This window comes from Schistocerca americana, chromosome 2 (assembly GCF_021461395.2).
Source record: "Schistocerca americana isolate TAMUIC-IGC-003095 chromosome 2, iqSchAmer2.1, whole genome shotgun sequence".
Lineage (NCBI taxonomy): Eukaryota > Metazoa > Arthropoda > Insecta > Orthoptera > Acrididae > Schistocerca > Schistocerca americana.
The window spans coordinates 210,614,613-210,633,483 of record NC_060120.1 but is presented as its reverse complement, the minus strand read 5'-3'; the positions used below and the strand labels follow the sequence as shown (position 1 = coordinate 210,633,483).

Below are 18,871 nucleotides of genomic sequence, written 5' to 3'. Positions count from 1 at the left end.
GCATGGGAATAAAATGAAATTGGATTTTCCTGTCACCCATGGCTCATCTACTGATGTAACTGAAAATTTCGGAGAAAATCTCAGTTCATTTGTACATAAGTTCTCCAATTATACTGTAGTCATCGGTGGAGACTTCGATTGTGAAAAATACAGTTTTGTCAGTGGTGGGTGTGATAAGAAATCCTACAAAACTTTATTAAATGCCTTCTCTGAAAACTACCTTGAACACATAGTTAGGAACCCTACCCATGATAGAATCATATTGGATCTAATGGTAACAGACAGACCTGACCTCTTTGAGGATGTCCACACTGAAACTGGTATCAATGACCAAGACTCAGTTGTGGCAACAATCATTACCAAAGTACAAAGGACAATAAAACAAGCAGAAAGGTATACATGGTCAATAAACTAGATTAAAAAAAATCAGCAATGTTATATCTCAATGAGGAAGTTTAAACTTTGACCACAATTTAGGAGCATGTAGAACAGTTCATAATGGGACAGGACCTCCATGGAATACAGTCACTATAAAGAAACTTCCAAAGAAACAGAGATTACTGCATTATAGGTGTAAAACAAAGCATACTGCTATGGATGGAGAGATGCTGAATGAAACACATTTGGCTGTTATGAAAGCAATGCCCTCAATGACTACCATAGCATAACACTGCCAAATGACATTCCACAAAATACAAAGAAATTCTGGTTGTACGTAAAGGCTGTTAGCGGCACCAAATTTAGTGTCCAGTCCTTAACGAGACAGGAACTGAAATTGAGGGTACCAAAGCAAAAGGTGAAACACTTAACTCTGTTTTCAAATGTTCTTTTACAAAGGAAGACCTGGGAGAATTGCCCCAATTTAATTCTCAAACCATCGAAAAGATGAACGAAATAAATATTAGTGTCAGTGGTGTTGAGAAACAGATGAAACCATTAAAACTGAACAACACTTCTAAGCCAGATGAAATACCTGACAGATTCTATACTGAATTTGCGGCTGAGCTAGCCTCCCTTCTAACTATAAGCTATCATAGATCTCTTAAACGGAAAATGTGCCCAGTTCTTGGAAAAAAGCATGTCACACCCGTCTATTAGAAGAGTAGTAGAAGTGATCCGCAAAAGTACCATCCAATACCCTTGACATCGATTTGTTGTTGAATCTCAAAAATATTCTGAGTTCGAACATAATGATGTATCTCTTTTAGAATGACTTTCTCCATGACAACCAGCTCGGATTCTCAAAATATTATAATCATGTAAAACCCAACTCACAATTTCTCACATGATATACTGAAAGCTTTGGATCTTGCCAACCAGGTAGATGCAGTGTTTCTTGACTTCCGAAAAGCATTTGACTCAGTACCACACCTATGCTTATTGTCAAAAGTACGATCATATGGGGTATCAAGTGAAATGGACTGAGAGCTTTTTGGTAGGGAGGCTACAGCATTTTATCGTGGATGGAGAATCATTGTCAGACGTAGAAGTAACTCCGGGTGTGCCCCAGGGGAATGTGTTGGGACTCTTGTTGTTCATGTTGTATGTTAATGACCTTGCAAACAATATTAATAGTAAAATCAAGTTTTTTGATTGTGATGCAGTTATCTATAATGAAGTACTATCTGAAAGAAGCTGTATAACTATTCAGTCAGATCTTGATAAGGTTCCAACATGGTGTAGAGATTGGCAACTTGCTCTAAATGTTCAGAAACATAAAATTTTGCACTTCACAAAATGAAAAAAAAACATTGTATCCTATTACTACAATATCAATGAGTCACTGTTGGGATCAGTCAACTCATCCAAATACCTGGGGTAACACTTTGTAAGGGTATAAAATGGAATGATCAAACATGTTCGTCAAGGGTAAAACAGGTGGTAGACTTTGGTTTCTTAGTAGAATACTGAAGAAGTGCAATCAGTTTACAAAAGAGATTGCTTATGAATCACTTTTGCGACCCATCCTAGAATATTGCTGAAGTGTGTGGGACCCATACTGGATAGGACTAACAAGTGATACCGAACATATACATAGCAGAGCAGCATGAATAGTCGCAGGTTCGTTTAATCTGTGGGAGAGTTGTAATGGGTCCGTAGGCCCTTACTATAACTTTGCACTCGGCACAGGTCGAACAATCGATTGTGGCTTGTTGCGAGAGTGAGTGTCGAGATGCGCCAGAGTGGTTGGCGGGAATGGTGTGTGTGTGTGTGTGTGTGTGTGTGTGTGTGTGTAGGCCATTATTGGAATACAGAAAAGAAAAAGTTTTTAATAATTTAACGCGAAACTGGCAGTTTTTTATGTAATGATGCAAAATTATGCGTTTCCTCCATTCCCTTGAAAAAGGTCACAAATATCAGGAAGTAGTTAACTAATATTGTGAACTGATAGATATTTAATACTGAACGTGGATCATGACCTTTCCAGAAATCTGAGGTTCACATGTAATCTTAAAATGACCATTTAGTCCCATCAGGAAAAGAAAATAGGGGGGGAAATTCATATAGCCACAAATTTTTGTTCAGCGGTAGGTGGAGGAATTAATGTTGATTCTTAAATGAAGTGGCTTAACAACAAATATTAAATGTGTGTATCACATCTAAGTGCAGTGAACTATATTAAGGGATAAACTGTGTTCTCAGAGTGTAGCAGGTTTGGGGGGAAAAACTTGAAGTCCCCCACTCTCGTTATGCCACTGTGTCACAAGAAGCTACTACAGGAGCTTTCACAAAAATATTAATATTTGTTCTTAAGCCACTGCATTTAACAGTAATCAGTATTTTTACACCACCTAAAACAATATTTTTAATAAACTTCGATTTTCCATCGCCTGCACGGCAGAAACTATCAGCCATAGACAAAAAATTAACATGGTCTTTTTTAGAAGAAAACTTAATGTAGTTCAATTTTGTACTATGAAACAGCCTGTGGTTTTTGAGTAGTTCAAGGAAAATTATCAGGAGAAAGGAAACTCACGTTCTACGGATCGGAGCAAGGAATGACAGATCCCTCAATCGGGCAGATAGGTTAGCAATTTAAAAAGGGAAATGGATAGGTTAAAGTTAGATATAGTGGGAATTAGTGAAGTTCGGTGGTGGCAGGAGGAACACTAGTTCTGGTCGGGTGAATACAGGGTTATAAATACAAAATCAAATAGGGGTAATGCAGGAGTAGGCTTAATAATGAATAAAAAAAAAATAGGGATGTGGGTAAGCTACTACAAACAGCATAGTAAACGCCTTATAGTGGCCAAGATAGATACGAAGCCCACGCCTATCACAGTAGTACAAGTTTATATGCCAACTAGCTCCGCAGATGACGAAGAGATTGATGAAATGTATGATGAGATAAAAGAAATTATTCTGATAATGAAGAGAGCTGAAAATTTAATGGTCATGGGTGACTGGAATTCGATAGTAGGAAAAGGAAGAGAAGGAAACGTAGTAGTTGAATATGGAATGGGGGTAAGGAAAGAAAGAGGAAGCCGCCTGGTTGAATTCTGCGCAGAGCATAACTTAATCATAGCTAACACATGGTTTAAGAATCATGAAAGAAGGTTGTATACATGGAAGAATCCTTGAGACACTGGAAGGTTTCAGATAAATTATACAATGGTAAGACAGAGGTTTAGGAACCAGGTTTTAAATTGTAAGACATTTCCAGGGGCAGATGTGGACTGACCAGAATCTATTGGTTATGAAGTGTAGTTAAAACTGAAGAAACTGCAACAAGGCAGGAATTTAAGAAGATGGGACCTGGATAAACTGACAGAACCAGAGGTTGTTGAGAGTTTCAGGGAGAGCATTAGGGAACGATTGACAAGAATGGGGGAAAGAAATACAGTAGAAGAAGAATGGGTAGGTTTAAGGGATGAAGTAGTGAAGGCAGCAGAGGATCAAGTAGGTAAAAAGACGAGGGCTAGTAGATATCCTTGGGTAACTGAAGAAATATTGAATTTAGCTGATGAAAGGGGAAAGTATAAAAATACAGTAAATGAAGCAGGCAATAAGGAATACAAACGTCTCAAAAATGGGATCAACACGAAGTGCAAAATGGCTAAGCAGGGATGGCTAGAGGATAATTGTTAAGGATGTAGAGCATATACCATTAGGGGTAAGATAGATACTGCCTACAGGAAAATTATAGATACATTTGGAGAAAAGAGAACCACTTGTATGAATATCAAGAGCTCAGATGGAAAACCAGTTCTACGCAAAGAAGGGAAAGCAGAAAGGTGGAAGGAGTATATAGAGGGTCTATACAAGAGCGATGTACTTGAGGACAGTATTATGGAAATGGAGAGGATGTAGATGAAGATGAAATTTGAGATATGATACTGCGTGAAGAGTTTGACACAGCACTGAAAGACCTGAGTCGGAACAAGGCCCCGGGGGTAGACAACATTCCATTAGAACTAATGACAGCCTTGGGAGAGCCAGTCCTGACAAAATTCTACCATCTGGTGAGCAAGATGTATGAGACAGGCGAAATACCCTCAGACGTCAAGGAGAATATAATAATTCCAATCCCAAAGAAAGCAGGTGTTGACAGATGTGAAAATTACCGAACTATGAGTTTAATAAGTCACGGCTGCAAAATACTAATAAGAATTCTTTACAGATGTATGGAAAAACTGGTAGAAGCTAACCTCGGGGAAGATCAGTTTGGATTCCTTAGAAATGTTGGAACATGTGAGGCAATACTAACCATACGATTAAGGAAGGGCAAACCTTCGTTTCTAGCATTTGTTGACTTAGAGAAAGCTTTTGAAAATGTTGTCTGGAATATTGTATTTCAAATTCTGAAGATGGCAGGGGTCAAATACAGGGAGCGAAAGGCTATCTACAATTTGATACAGAAACCAGATGGCAGTTATGAGAGTCTAGGGGCATGAAGGGGAAGCAGTGGTTGGGAAGGGAGTGAGACAGGGTTGTAGCCTATCGTAGATGTTATTCAATCTCTATTGAGCAAGCAGTAAAGGGGAGGGGGGGGGGGGGGGGGGGAAATTTCAGAGCAGGTATTAAAATCCATGGAGAAGAAATAAAAACTGAGGTTCACCGATGACATGCTAATTCTGTCAGAGACAGCAAAGGACGTGGAAGAGCAGCTGAAAGGGGTGGACACTGTCTTGAAAGGAGGATATAAGATGAACATCAATGAAAGCAAAACAAGGATAACGGAATGTAGTCGAATTAAATCGGGTGATGATGTGGGAATTAGATTAGGAAATGAGACACTTAAAGTAGTAAATGAGTTTTGCTATTTGGGGAGCAAAATAACTGATGATGGTTGAAGTAGAGAGTATATAAAATGTAGACTGGCAATGGCAAGGAAAGCGTTTCTGAAGAAGAGAAATTTGTTAACATCGAGTACAGATTTAAGTGTCAGGAAGTCGTTTCTGAATGTATTTATATGGGGTGTATCCATGTATGGGAGTGAAACATGGACAACAAATAGTTTAAACAAGAAGAGAATAGAAGCTTTCGAAATGTGGTGCTACAGAAGAATGCTGAAGATTTGATGGGTAGACCACATAGCTAATGAGAAAGTATTGAAGAGAACTGGGGAGAAGAGAAGTTTGTGGCACAACTTGACCAGAAGAAGGGACCGGTTGGTAGGACATGTTCCGAGGCATCAAGGGATCACCAATTTAGTATTGGAGGGCAGCGTGGAGGGTAAAAATCGTAGAGGGAGACCAAGAGATGAATACACTAAGCAGATTCAGACTGATGTAGGTTGCAGTAGGTACTGGGAGATAATGAAGCTTGCACAGGCTAGAGTAGCATGGAGAGCTGCATCAAATCAGTCTCTGGACTGAAGACCACAACAACAAGGAAAATATTTAAAAAACCTTAAAAGCACCCACACCTACTCATTCACACTCCACCAATCAGGATTTTTAGTGTGTTCTTCCCATATCTCCTGTCTACCACTGTACAAGAACATGTGACTATATGAATTTTTCCCTATTTGACCTTTTTCAGTTTCTGTTGACTAGGCTAATTCATTTCCCCTTGTAAATAACTCATCCTAGATGCGACATCAGACAAAAGTAAATTATGGCCAACAAATGCTAACCTGGTAACTGTTTCATTCACTGATGTCATATTTGCCTTTGGTATGATAAATCATGACAAAAATAATGCACTTTGAACATATCTTTAATTCAGTGTATCAATTAAACTGTATATTTTTGTAGCACACATGTTAATGTACATAAACCCACAGTGCATGGTCAGTTTGCTTCTATCAACCAATCTCAGAACAGAGTTGATTTTATCATGCGAAAATCACTAGCCAAATATGATAGATTGAAGAATTTAAACAACACTGCATGAGTAGTATGTTAGCTTATGGAATCACATTCATTGGATTTACCACCCGATAACCTTCCAATCTAACCTACAACTCCGGCTACTCTACAGATCACAGTCTTTGCAAATGTCATTCACAAAACAGTAAAAATTATAGTGACTGACACACACACACACACACACACACACACACACACACACACACACACTGAGCAAGTGCCTTGTTGATTTGTTCGTTTGTGAAGCTGAAGTGGCATATTTGGTGGGTTTAGCTTACTACAAAAACAGGTTGTTTTCTGCTGCACTAAATTAAATCTCTCTTCAAAATGTGTGACTTTTGTTACAACTTCTTGTCCAATAGCATCAGGAAATTTGACACCAGCTGATACTTTCTTTTTTAGCTCTATTCCAAGTTAAGAGTTTGAACATGGCGTCAGTATTATGAGAAAAGGAATATTTCGGTGATGAAACCAGCAGGTTTTTGAAAACATGAAGAAACAGTTACTTCAAGCAGATGAGAAGGTAAAACCGAACACCACTAGGTTGTACCTTTAAACTAGGCAAATAACACTGATGGTCAAAGATCAATGCAAGTCTGTGTTATGCCCCTAAGATGATGATGATGATGATGATGATGATGATGATGATGATGACAATGCACTCTGATACTATGGTAGAGCCTTAAATTTACATGGAATGGCTAGTCTTAGCAGGGCCGATATTCTGAAGAGACAAATCAGTTCCAAATATAGCCGGAAAATAACTTTCAATACCAACAAGAAATGTGCACACTGAGTTGATGGCAGTTTGTTTTCAACACTCAAATATAAACTCCGAACAGCTGTTTTCACACTATAATGAAGTGTCCACAGTTCAGAGCATAATGTCTCAGAAATGAACTTCGAAGTTATAAGAATGATTTCTTTTGAAAATATTTCAAAAGTGGAGTTATTCTTTTATTAATTTATTAGAGTTAATAGGTTTAAAACAATTTTTAATAATGGAAATGAATGAGCATCTGTTTCCAACAAATGTTATGTAATTTCAATTTACCACTTTTCGCCTGATTATAGTGGATAGCAGAGCTAGTGAATTGTGTGAAATTGTTCTAAGCACACATTCAAAAATCACCTTGAACAATTAATCAAAGAACCAATTTGTGAAGGTAACATATTAGACCTCCTGGTTACAAATAGGCTTGAACTTCTTTAATCCTACAGGTGCCAATAGGAGTGTAAAAAAAGCTGCTTATTAAGTGCAAGAAGAAACAGATTTCTGGTTATCTAACCAGTCAATGTCAAACATTCATCTCATACATAATGGTTACTGTACCAAAGCTGTTATGAACTGAAGAAAATTTTTAAATCTTACAAATCACATATTAATATATCTAAAAACAAAGATGATGTGACTTACCAAACGAGAGTCCCTCTTTCCTGATGAAGCAAGCGTTGGTTGCGAAAGCTTGAATTTTGTGTATGTGTTTGTGTTTGTTTGCGTGTCTATCGACCTGCCAGCACTTTCGTTTGGTAAGTCACATCATCTTTGTTTTTAGACATATTTTTCACACGTAGAATGTTTCCCTCTATTACATTCAAATCACATATTAAAATACACGAAGCTGCTGTAAAACTTATTTTAATTGTACAACTGATTTTGGTCAATAATTTTCCAGCAACTGTTGTACAATGTTTGGATACCGGACAATTTTCATGCAAGAATGATGTTTTGCAAATTATAGTAGAATACAAGCAATACTTACAAAATTTTGTTAATAGCAGGTGTTACATATACATGCAGCACTGTTTTTCTGAGGGAACGCTGGGGGATGCGTACCCCTAAACTTTTTCGTCGACAAAGTAATTTTTTTTACAATGTTGAGAACTTGGAAGAGTGCCAAAGATTTATTTCACAGACATAAATTTTTTATTTCATTTTTTTGTGTTGGTAATTGCAATACGAATGATACCAGAGCAGTTTTTGGTGGGAAAATCGATGTTATTGACTGTTTCAAGGAATTCAAAGATGCGGCAACTGTTCTCGACAACTGAATTGCTGGCAGCCAGTTTGACAAGCATGTAGTGCCTTCGCCCACTAATAGTGGGTGATGGTAGTGCTAAACGGATATGCGTAAGCTCAAATTGCATGCTTCATTTGAGGTGATGTAAACTGAAGTGTTCGATACCACTTTCTCTTGTATGTTTGTGTATTTCTCTGTATCGCCTCAATCATTTGAGCTTTAAAGTCAACTTATGAGTCCAATACCATTTTTTTTTGTAGTTCGACATGTTGAAGATGTCATGGCTAAAAGCAAACGGGTGGTATCCCATGCTTCAGTTATAGCCAATTTTCGCTGCATTATATCCCATGTCGGAGTACCCTCAAACTTTTTTTTAGAAAGAAAGCACTGTGTGTGTGTGTGTGTGTGTGTGTGTGTGTGTGTGTGTGTCCTATAACAAATTTCAAAACCATAATATTTATAAATAATGTTTCAAAATTTGTTTAATGATCTATGTAACACCTGCTATTAACAAAACATTTTAAGTTCTGCTTGTATTTTACTACGCTTTTCAAACATCACTTTCCATAAAAATTGTCCTTATCCATAATGCTGAACAACATGTACTGGAAAATGGCCTATGACCAAAATTGGCCACACAATTAAAAATATATTATACAGCAGCATCACATGTTACAACATGTCATTTTTAACATGTGTGAAGCATTCAATGGTTTTATAAGTAAAATTCTAGCAATAATCTGGCAGAAAATTCGAAGAAGTTTTGGTCTGATAATAAATCAGCAATCAGATCAAAGCTATCTGTCCAGACACTCAAAGATTTAATGGCTTCAAAACAAGGGATGATAGATGACTGAAATATTATATTCCTGTTTACAACATTGTTTCATCGAGGAATATCACACTGAGATTCCTACTTTCAATCATTGCACAAATGCCAAAATGATAAGATATTGTAAAAGTACCTGTAGAGGTACAAATCGACTAAGATCACGTAACAGAGGAAAGGCAACAAGCCTGGAAGATACATACACAATGCTATGAAGAGTAAGTGACAGGAAATTGCACCTCTTCAAACAGCCACCTAGGAGTGTGGAAAGAAAAGTTCCAAATGATTGAAAAAAATACTGAGTCAGTAATGGCCATCAAAAAAAGCACACAAAACTATAGGCCTATAATACTGAAATCAGCCTGTTGTAGAATTTGGAAAACCTTTAATCCTTTCACAATATTATTATCTTTTTAGATACCAAAACTATCCTCTGTAGGAAATCACCCTGGATTCTACAAAGGTAATATGAAACCCAGGTTGCACTATTTGTTTATGAAACCCAGAAGGCACTAGATACCAATGCATGGGTAAATGCAGTGTTCCTCCACTTCTGGATGGTGTTTGATATTGTCCACACTGTCAGTTAACACAAAAAACATTTACACATAATATGACATTTATACGAAGTATGTTAATTAGACTGAAGAATTCCTTGCAAATAGAAGACAGCATATAACTTTCTATGCAGAAAAATCTTCAGACATAAAATTAACTTTGGTTGTACCACAAAAAAGGTGTTACAAGACCATTACCATCCACAATCGACATAAATGACTGATGGATGACCCCTGGCAGCTGGTAGCACTGTTGTCAGCTCTCAACTGCACAGCACGAATGGCTACAGGCAAAACAGTAGTCACAGATACACTATGTGATCAAAAGTATCCGGACACTGGCTGAAAATGACTTACAAGTTTGTGCTGCCCTCCATCAGTAATGCTGGAATTCAACACAGTGTTGGTCCACCCTTAGCCCCGATGACAGCTTCCACTCTTGCAAGCATATGTTCAATCAGATGCTGGAAGGTTTCCTGGAGAATAGCAGCCCATCCTTCATGGAGTGCTGCACTGAGGAGAGGTATCGATGTCAGTCGGTGAAGCCTGGCACGAAGTTGGTGCTCCAAAACATCCCAAAGGTGTTCTATAGGATTTAGGTCAGGCCTCTGCACAGGCCAGTCCATTACAGGGATGTTGTTGTTGTGTAACCACTCCGCCACAGGCCATGAATATGAACAAGTGCTCGATCGTGTTGAAAGATGCAATCACCATCCCCGAATTGCTCTTCAACAGTGGGAAGCAAGAAGGTGCTTAAATGTAGGCCTGTGCTGTGATAGTGCCACGCAAAACAAAATGGGCTGCAAGCCCCATCCATGAAAAACACGACCACACCATAACACCTCTACCTCCAAGTTTTACTGTTGGCACTACACATACTGGCAGATGACGCTCACCGGGCATTCACCATACCCACACCCTGCCATCAGACTGCCACATTGTGCATCATGATTCATCACTCCACTGTTCAGTCTAATGTTTACACTCCTTACAAAAAGCGAGGTGTCGTTTGAGATTAACCGGCGTGATGTGTGGCTTATGAGCAGCCGCTCAACCATGAAATCCAATTTTTCTCACCTCCTGCGTAACTGTCATAGTACCTGCAGTGGATCCTGATGCAGTTTGGAATTCCTGTGTGATGGTCTGGATAGAGGTCTGCCTATTATCTATTACGACCCTCTTCAACTGTTGGCGGTCCCTGCCAGTCAACAGAAGAGGTCGGCCTGTATGCTTTTGTGCTGTATGTGCCCCTTCACATTTCCACTTCACTATCACATTGGAAACAGTGGACCTAGGGATGTTTAGGAGCGTGGAAATCTTGCGTACAGATTTATGACAAGTGACAACCCATTGAAGACCTTGAGTTCCGTGGAGCACCCCATTCTACTCTCTCACGATGTCCAATGACTACTGATGTTGCTGATATAGAGTACCTGGCAGTAGGTGGCAGCACAATGCACTTAATATGAAAAACTTATGTTTTTGGGGGTGTCCGGATACTTTTAATCACATAGTGTGTAACTGCAACAGCACTGAAGTATTGCCACACAGACACTTTAAAAATCACATTACGCAGTTGGTTGATGTAGGTGTGCAAAGCAGCCACAGTCAGCATACTGCACATTCTAATGAACCTCGACTGCAGCAGGTAACATTGGACGCTGCATGAGGCTGGTCACAGATAATGCCGCTGTGTGTAGAAAAGTCCAGTGGAACATAGTAAGAAAATGCAGGATGACCTGCTGTGGATCGATATTTCGTGTAGGGGTCAGCAGTTGATCCCCAACATCAAGAAATGTGATGAACTGTGCATGAATAAGCAGAAAGATGGATTATTGTATGACTAGACAACTGCAAAACAATCACTGAACTCAGTTACATATTTTAAATACATGAGAGTATGGATACTGAGCAGTTTAACGTGAAACAACCACATAAAAATAACTGTACAAAAGGCAGATACCAGACAGACTCTGAAGAATCCTCAGGAAGTGCACTCTACCCACAAAGGAGGTAGTTTACAGAATACTCATCTGACTGACACTATTGTAAATCAGGCTGGGACCCTTATGAGACAAGATTAATACATGAAACAGAAAAGACCCAAAGAGGACCAGTGTGTCTTGTCACCAGTTAGTTCAGTACCCACTAAAGCTTCGTGGCAGACATTACAAAACAGATGTTATGCGTCAACAATGAGGTTGATCATTAAAATTACAAAAATGTATATTTCTGGATGAGTCAATCAATAATTTGCTGCTCCTATGTCTATTTTGTGGAAAGACCATAACGGCAAGATTAGAGACAGTCCCTCTCGCATGTTGTTCTTGTGCACCATTTGCCAATGGAACAAGGAAAGGTGACAAGTCGTACATGATGTACCCATTGCAACACACCATGAGATGACTTCCAGAGTGTAGATGTAATTCTTCAATATAACACTGAAAAACAATGAAATAAGACAAAAACAAAGAACATAAGGCATTTGAAAAATAAGCTATCAGAAAACAACATTGTAATCAACCATGAACTGAAATGAATTTTTCCTGTTGCTAATTACAATAACTGCATGACCAGAAAAAACTATTTCTGTTTCTTGGATGTAACACGGCAGATCATTTGTATACAACAAAAATATGGGTGGACACACAATCTATCACAGTGGTACAAATTTAGTGACTAGTAGTCATTCTAAAGACACTGTTTCATTGTGTACATTAACTGAGTTTCTCCATGTGATTCTCTGCATTCTTTTAGTTAGATAGGAGGAATACCAGTTATCAGCAAAACCATTGATATCACATTATTTGAGGTTATCTAGGAGAACTACATAATCAAATGCATTTAACAATTCACATAAAACCTCAGTTGGCAGTAATTTTCATTTAAATTCTACATAATCTGATTCATGAATTGAATAATTGTGCATTCTGTAGGAAGGACCACCTGAATTCCAAATTGAAACTGATTAAGTACCTTATTTTCTGAGAAGTTGTTATATTTTTGCTTACATAATTTTTACCACTACCCTAGTAGGAACTGATAAGCAGTGAGACTGCTTTCTTGTGAAGCAGTCTGACAATAGCATATTTCAGCCTGTGTGGTAATAAACCTTGTGATAATGATGACTTTTATATAAAATTATTAAATCCTTTCACACTTTAAATGATTTCCTGGTTTCTTATAACTATTGCTCTTAGACATTCAATTTTACTCAATGAATTCTTCATTTCGAATGTTACACAGACTTTTCTTCACAATTTCCTTAACACAGCACAGTATTTTCTTTAACATGAAATAAATCCTCCTCCTATGTTTGTCCTAACAATTTCCATTTCATGTAATTTTCTCTTCTTTGTATTAATACTCCGTTTCCTCTAGTTGTTAATAGCTATTTTTTTTTCTTATTAAGGCTGGGCATCATTCTTTTCTTGAGAAAGCAGCTATTAAAGAGTCACAGCAATCCTCCTACGAATATATTAAATTCAGAATTGAAACATGTGGCATTGTACAAATCATTTAACTCGGCTTTCCATAAGGCTGCCCTGAAACTCTCTGTTGCCCGTTCATTACGCATTGTATTTTCCATAGAAATCAGGCAATTTAGTTTGCATCATGACCACAAAGGCCATTCACTACTTTGTAAATATGTACATAATATAAAGTGTTTGTCTACAAACTAAAATGTCCATTCATGTTCTGCCTTCCCCAATTCAGACTACCAGTTTTCCATTCTTCTGTACTCTACCCCAACCCCAAGCTGGTAGAATTTATACAGGAATGTGGCCGAGTATGTCTTGATAAGAGCCAATATTTTGACAGGTGCACACCCTGTCATTTTCAAGGCACAAATGGCAGAAACCAGGAGAAAATTATTTATAAAGTTTGCAGTAATTGTAAAATATGCCAAAGATCCTAAAGTATTTCAATCTTAGTTCATTGTTAAAGAATGAGATATCTGTATGCTTTTCAGTAGAAGAATAAAGCATTGCTACATGCTTACTGTACATACTGATGCTTGCATTGTGTTTGTTAGTTACCATTATCTTGTTGGGCATAATCAGGTCTGGGATTCCAATGCACATTTCCAAGGATGTGACTAATGATTTTTAATATGATAATTCAAACTCGAATTATATCAACACACTAAAAAGATGTCCAAAGCCAATTTCTGACATACCACTAAGTAATCTAGGCAAATATTTTCCTGATTTAATATCAAATTTAGTTCCAAATCACAGCTATTTTAAATGTCCATTTTTATCACCAGAAATGATGCTCTTGCCTTAGTATCACTATTATATTATTCCTGGAATTTTACAGTACTCTGATACATTTGGTTATACATCCAATTATTGTGACTTCAAACTTGCAGATTGAAGATTAGGATAAAAATAACAGAAAATTAGAACATTATCAACACTTTAAAAACAATTTACTATTATTAAAAATAAAAAAATACAGCACTTGACAAATATTTCAAGATCTGTACCACGTTGACAGTCAAGTCGTCTGGCCTCCTGCGGCCACAGCAGACCCTCACGCCTAATGCTGTCTGCCGGGCCTGGCAGTGAAACATCCGTCACTAAGTACGTGGCAGTCGATGTGTTAAGCAACAGACAGACCTGTCATTTTTTAAACTACTCCCTAGTCACTGCCTTATATATCGCTTTGCATATAAATCTAAAAAAGCTTTCCAAATCTTGCAACCTGCTCAACCACAATTACAACATAGTTGTGATCAAAAGATTTTCATTCATAGTGTACAAGACTGAAGACACAAAATACAATTTTTTTTTTTTTCCAAATACTGCATATGATGTGTAAAATCCTATTGGCAAACTGTGGTTTCTACTTTCAGAACTACTGTGATTGCTACCCTCAAGTGAAATTAAAAAGCTAGTACCTGTCATTAAATTTAACTGAACAATCAGTTATGGGATCATACTGGAACCTCATAAGATGTAAATGCAGAACTGGAGGGAATGCTGAGAATATCACTCCTTTCTCAGCATCCTGTAAACCATGCTCACCAGCATCATACTTGTTGTCACCATCCAATACTTCTGTTGTTATGTAGTCACGAAATGATTCGTCAACTGAAATATTGATACCAAAAACATTAAAATCTGCTAACACAGTACATTATATATTCAAAAATTACATTTCCTATTATCACAAAGGTTTTAAGACTTTGTTACGATCATCAGTAACACTACCATTTTAACAAGTACTTTACTAAATATGTAGTGCAATTTGATAGATCTACTCACCAAGTGGCAACAGAAGAATACACATATAAAGGCGTTTATGTTAACAAACTTCCAGAGTCAGTGGGTCCTCCTCCCAGCAGAAGGGCTGAAGAGGAAGGAAGAGGGGTGAGGTAAATTTTCCCTGACTATGGTTCTGGACAATCTTCCCCAACTTTAATCCTTGTCCTTCGCCTTTCATCATTCTCTTTCAACCCTTCTGCCGGAGAAGGAGCCACTGGCTCTGAAAACTTGCAAAAAAATGGCCTCTGAGCACTACGGGACTCAACTGCTGAGGTCATTAGTCCCCTAGAACTTAGAACTAGTTAAACCTAACTAACCTAAGGACATCACAAACATCCATGCCCGAGGCAGGATTCGAACCTGCGACCGTAGCGGTCTTGCGGTTCCAGACTGCAGCGCCTTTAACCGCACGGCCACTTCGGCCGGCTAAAAACTTGCAAACTTAAGTACCTTTATACGTGTACTCTTACGCCGCCACTTGGTGAGTAGATTTTTTAACTATCCAATTACATTATATTTTCAAAATTCAATGATTTGTGTTTAATTAACACACATTTTTTTCCAAACATCTTCCTATTAATATAGCAAAGGTATTTTAGAAAAGTTAAGCAAAAGTGATTAAAGCCAAGCATGGATATGCAGGCGTTTGATGTGTCACAGATATAAATAGCAGCAATGAGATTTAGTTAGGTTCCAAGCTGAGGGATGGCACATTAGGAAAAGTGTGATAGCTTGAAAGCTAGTTACACATCTGTGCTACATTTGTCTGTGTGCCACAAGTCAAATATCAATCACCTTCAGGTGTGGTGTTCATTTTCCTCTTTTCTGGTTACTTTCTTTATCTCAGAATTTGTTACCGTGAGTCTTAAATCGATTTATTATGGAAGATGAAAACTACCAACTTTTATTATCAGTTACTGTGCACTAAACCCATCTACAAATTAAGCTGTCAAGTAACTGACAGGAGCTTTACTACTATAGCTGCCCACTTTGTCTCGCGTCACAGAAAGTAACCCTATAACTGAAGTGAGTGTGTTTCAGCAACAAACTTGATTAGTGGAAAAAATGACATTTTGTCTATGGAGTGCGTGATTGATTCTCTTGTAAAAAGTTTTTGTTTATTTATAGACACAATCACACGTTTATGACACAGTCATAACCAGTTTTGGCCATACAATGACCATCTTCAGATGCTAAAACAATACAAAAGAAAATTTATATTAAAACCTAAAAAATATATGCAATACATAACCACACTTATTAGTAATCTATAACTAACAAGGAGGTATTGAATAGAATTGGAGAGAAGAGAAATTTGTGGCACAACTTTACTAGAAGAAGGGATAGGTTGGTAGAGCATATTCTGAGGCATCAAGGGATCACCAATTTAGTATTGGAGGGTAAAAATCATAGAGGGAGACCAAGAGATGAATACACAAAACAGATTCAGAAGGATGTAGGTACTGGGAGATGAAGAAGCTTGCACAGGATAGAGTAGCATGGAGAGCTGCTTCAAACCAGTCTCTGGACTGAAGACCACAAAAACAAACTGAATTTATGCAAAATGCATATCGTTCATACCTAAAGGCGGCATACACTAAACACAGGTTAATGCGTTGTCAAACTAGCTAAAAAATATAAAACATCAGTCTTATATAGATATAAAAATTTGTTAGATTTTGTTCATCGTCTTTGCGCTAGATGCGTGCATCCTCTATAAGATAGTCATAATTTTTCAAAAGTCTAAAATATACAAATTTCTATTAATATTTAGGTCAAATGTATATAAAATTTAAGATTACAGAACAGATTGTTAAATCTGTATAATAACATTTCGGAACAAGGAGAAAACATTGCTATAGATGAAAATAATTGTAGCACTTGGAGGGTGTATTTCTGACGTCCGATGGTGCTGTATTTCTGGCTATTGCCTATTTATGCCATTGTCCATTGGTACGACAGGGACGACACGGGCAATAGCCAGAAATACAGCACCATAAGGTGTCAGAAATAGACTCTACAAGTGCTACTACTATTTTCATCTATAGCAATGTTTTCTCCTTGTTCTGAAATGTTATTTTACTGAATTAACAATCTATTCTCTAATCTTAAATTTTAAATACATTTGACCTAAATATTAATAGAAATTTGTATATTTTAGACTTTTGAAAAATTATGACTATCTTATAGAGGACGCGCGCATCTAGCGCAAAGACGGTGAACAAAATCTAACAATTTTTTATATCTATACAAGACCGGTGTTTTCTATTTATAGCTAGTTTGACAATGCATTAACCTGTGTTCAGTGTATGCCACCTTTAGGTATGAACTATATGTACTTCGCATAAATTCAGTTTGATTACTAATAAGCGTGGGTAAATATAACACTTATTTTTTAGGTTTTAATATAAATTTTCTTTTGTATTGTTTCAGCATCTGAAGATGGTCATTGTATGGCCAAAACCGGTTATGACTGTTTCATAAACATGTGATTGTGTCTATAAATAAACAAAAAATTTTTTACACTTGATTAGTGATGTAAAATTCCTGGGCATTTATAACTTGGGGCAAATGCCCAGGATAAAAGTCTAGGCAAATGCCCAAAATTCATAAACGCCCTCACATTTATGCATTTTAATGATTCATTGATAAGGGCCGCTTATAAAAAAAATTAAGCTGATATTTTGTACTGGAACAGGTGTTTTGCAAACACTGCTTCTTTACTGGTTGGGTAATCAAGCTGAAAAAGCTGCTTGAGAGTTAGAGTTATTATGAGAAATAAATTTGACTGTAAACATAACTTTTTACATCTTTACTGAGATCAGTTCTTGGGGTAGTACACAACAGAAAAATGGAACAAAATAGGAAATTACATTCTGTCTCAATTATTACACCTGCCAATCAAGCATTTTTTTCACTGAAAACATTTTAATATTTGTGAATACATTGAAGCGAAACATGCCAGCTGTTAAACGTATTGAGTAATAATTTTGCTATCAATAATCATTCGTCAACAATATTCTGAGATTTGACATGATTATAAAGTGTGTTACATTACAAAGCAATAATTTAACTTTTTTTTTTACTGGCTTATCACTACACACCTGTTTGGAACCCTCCCTTGGTACAGAAAGTTGGACTTATAGCAAAAAAAAATTTCCCTCTTCTTTCCTTTCATTCTTGGTAATAAAGCAATGAATGACCTACGTAGACTTAAGCGTAAAGATTTACTAGCTTTTAATATCTGGAGTTTTGTTTCATCCATTATTTTAAATGGTAATTATACATTCTAGCAGTAAAAACTTTAAAAGCACTATTTGGGCAAATGCCCATTTATAAATATCCCGCTCACTGGGTATTTTGTCAGGCCCACTCACTACACCTGATGCCATGTTAACAACAAATTTACACTTATCTTTCAGCAACACAAATTACAAAATAATTATCTACTTTGCCATACAAAGGTAACATAAATTTCAGCCTTTTATATGTCAGTTTCCTCAAAATTGAAGTTTTACGGTGCCCCCCCCCCCCCCCCCCCCCCGCCCTTCCCCACCCAAACGCATTTAAGAGCTACATAGCATCCCTCTGTCTCATTGTGTCATCGGAAATATTATAATCACAATCTAGAAATTTACAATATGATGCCGTGACTAACTGTTGTCTTTGCAAAGACTGTATTCCATAATTATATTATAGTACATAGTTTTTATGTTTATGGTAATCTTGCACTTTTTGTATATGAAGAATCCACTATTTAAAACTATGGTAAGCCTATAGTGTCCCAACGTCGGTAATCACTAGTCACTTCAGAAAGTAGATTTCTCTCACAGTCTAAGTTGCAGTAAATACAAGCAGAACTATGGTGTGAGTATTT

General features: G+C 37.2%; 1 protein-coding gene across 1 annotated transcript in view; it reads right to left on the bottom strand.

Moving 5' to 3' along the window:
• The window catches only part of LOC124593708 (ubiquitin carboxyl-terminal hydrolase 7), a 211,545-nt gene that overhangs the window by 104,774 nt on the left and 87,900 nt on the right, over window positions 1-18,871 (bottom strand). The window contains exon 10 of the mRNA XM_047132015.1: window positions 14,628-14,820. Within this exon, the coding sequence (XP_046987971.1) occupies window positions 14,628-14,820 (193 nt within the window). The remainder of the gene's footprint in view (window positions 1-14,627; window positions 14,821-18,871) is intronic.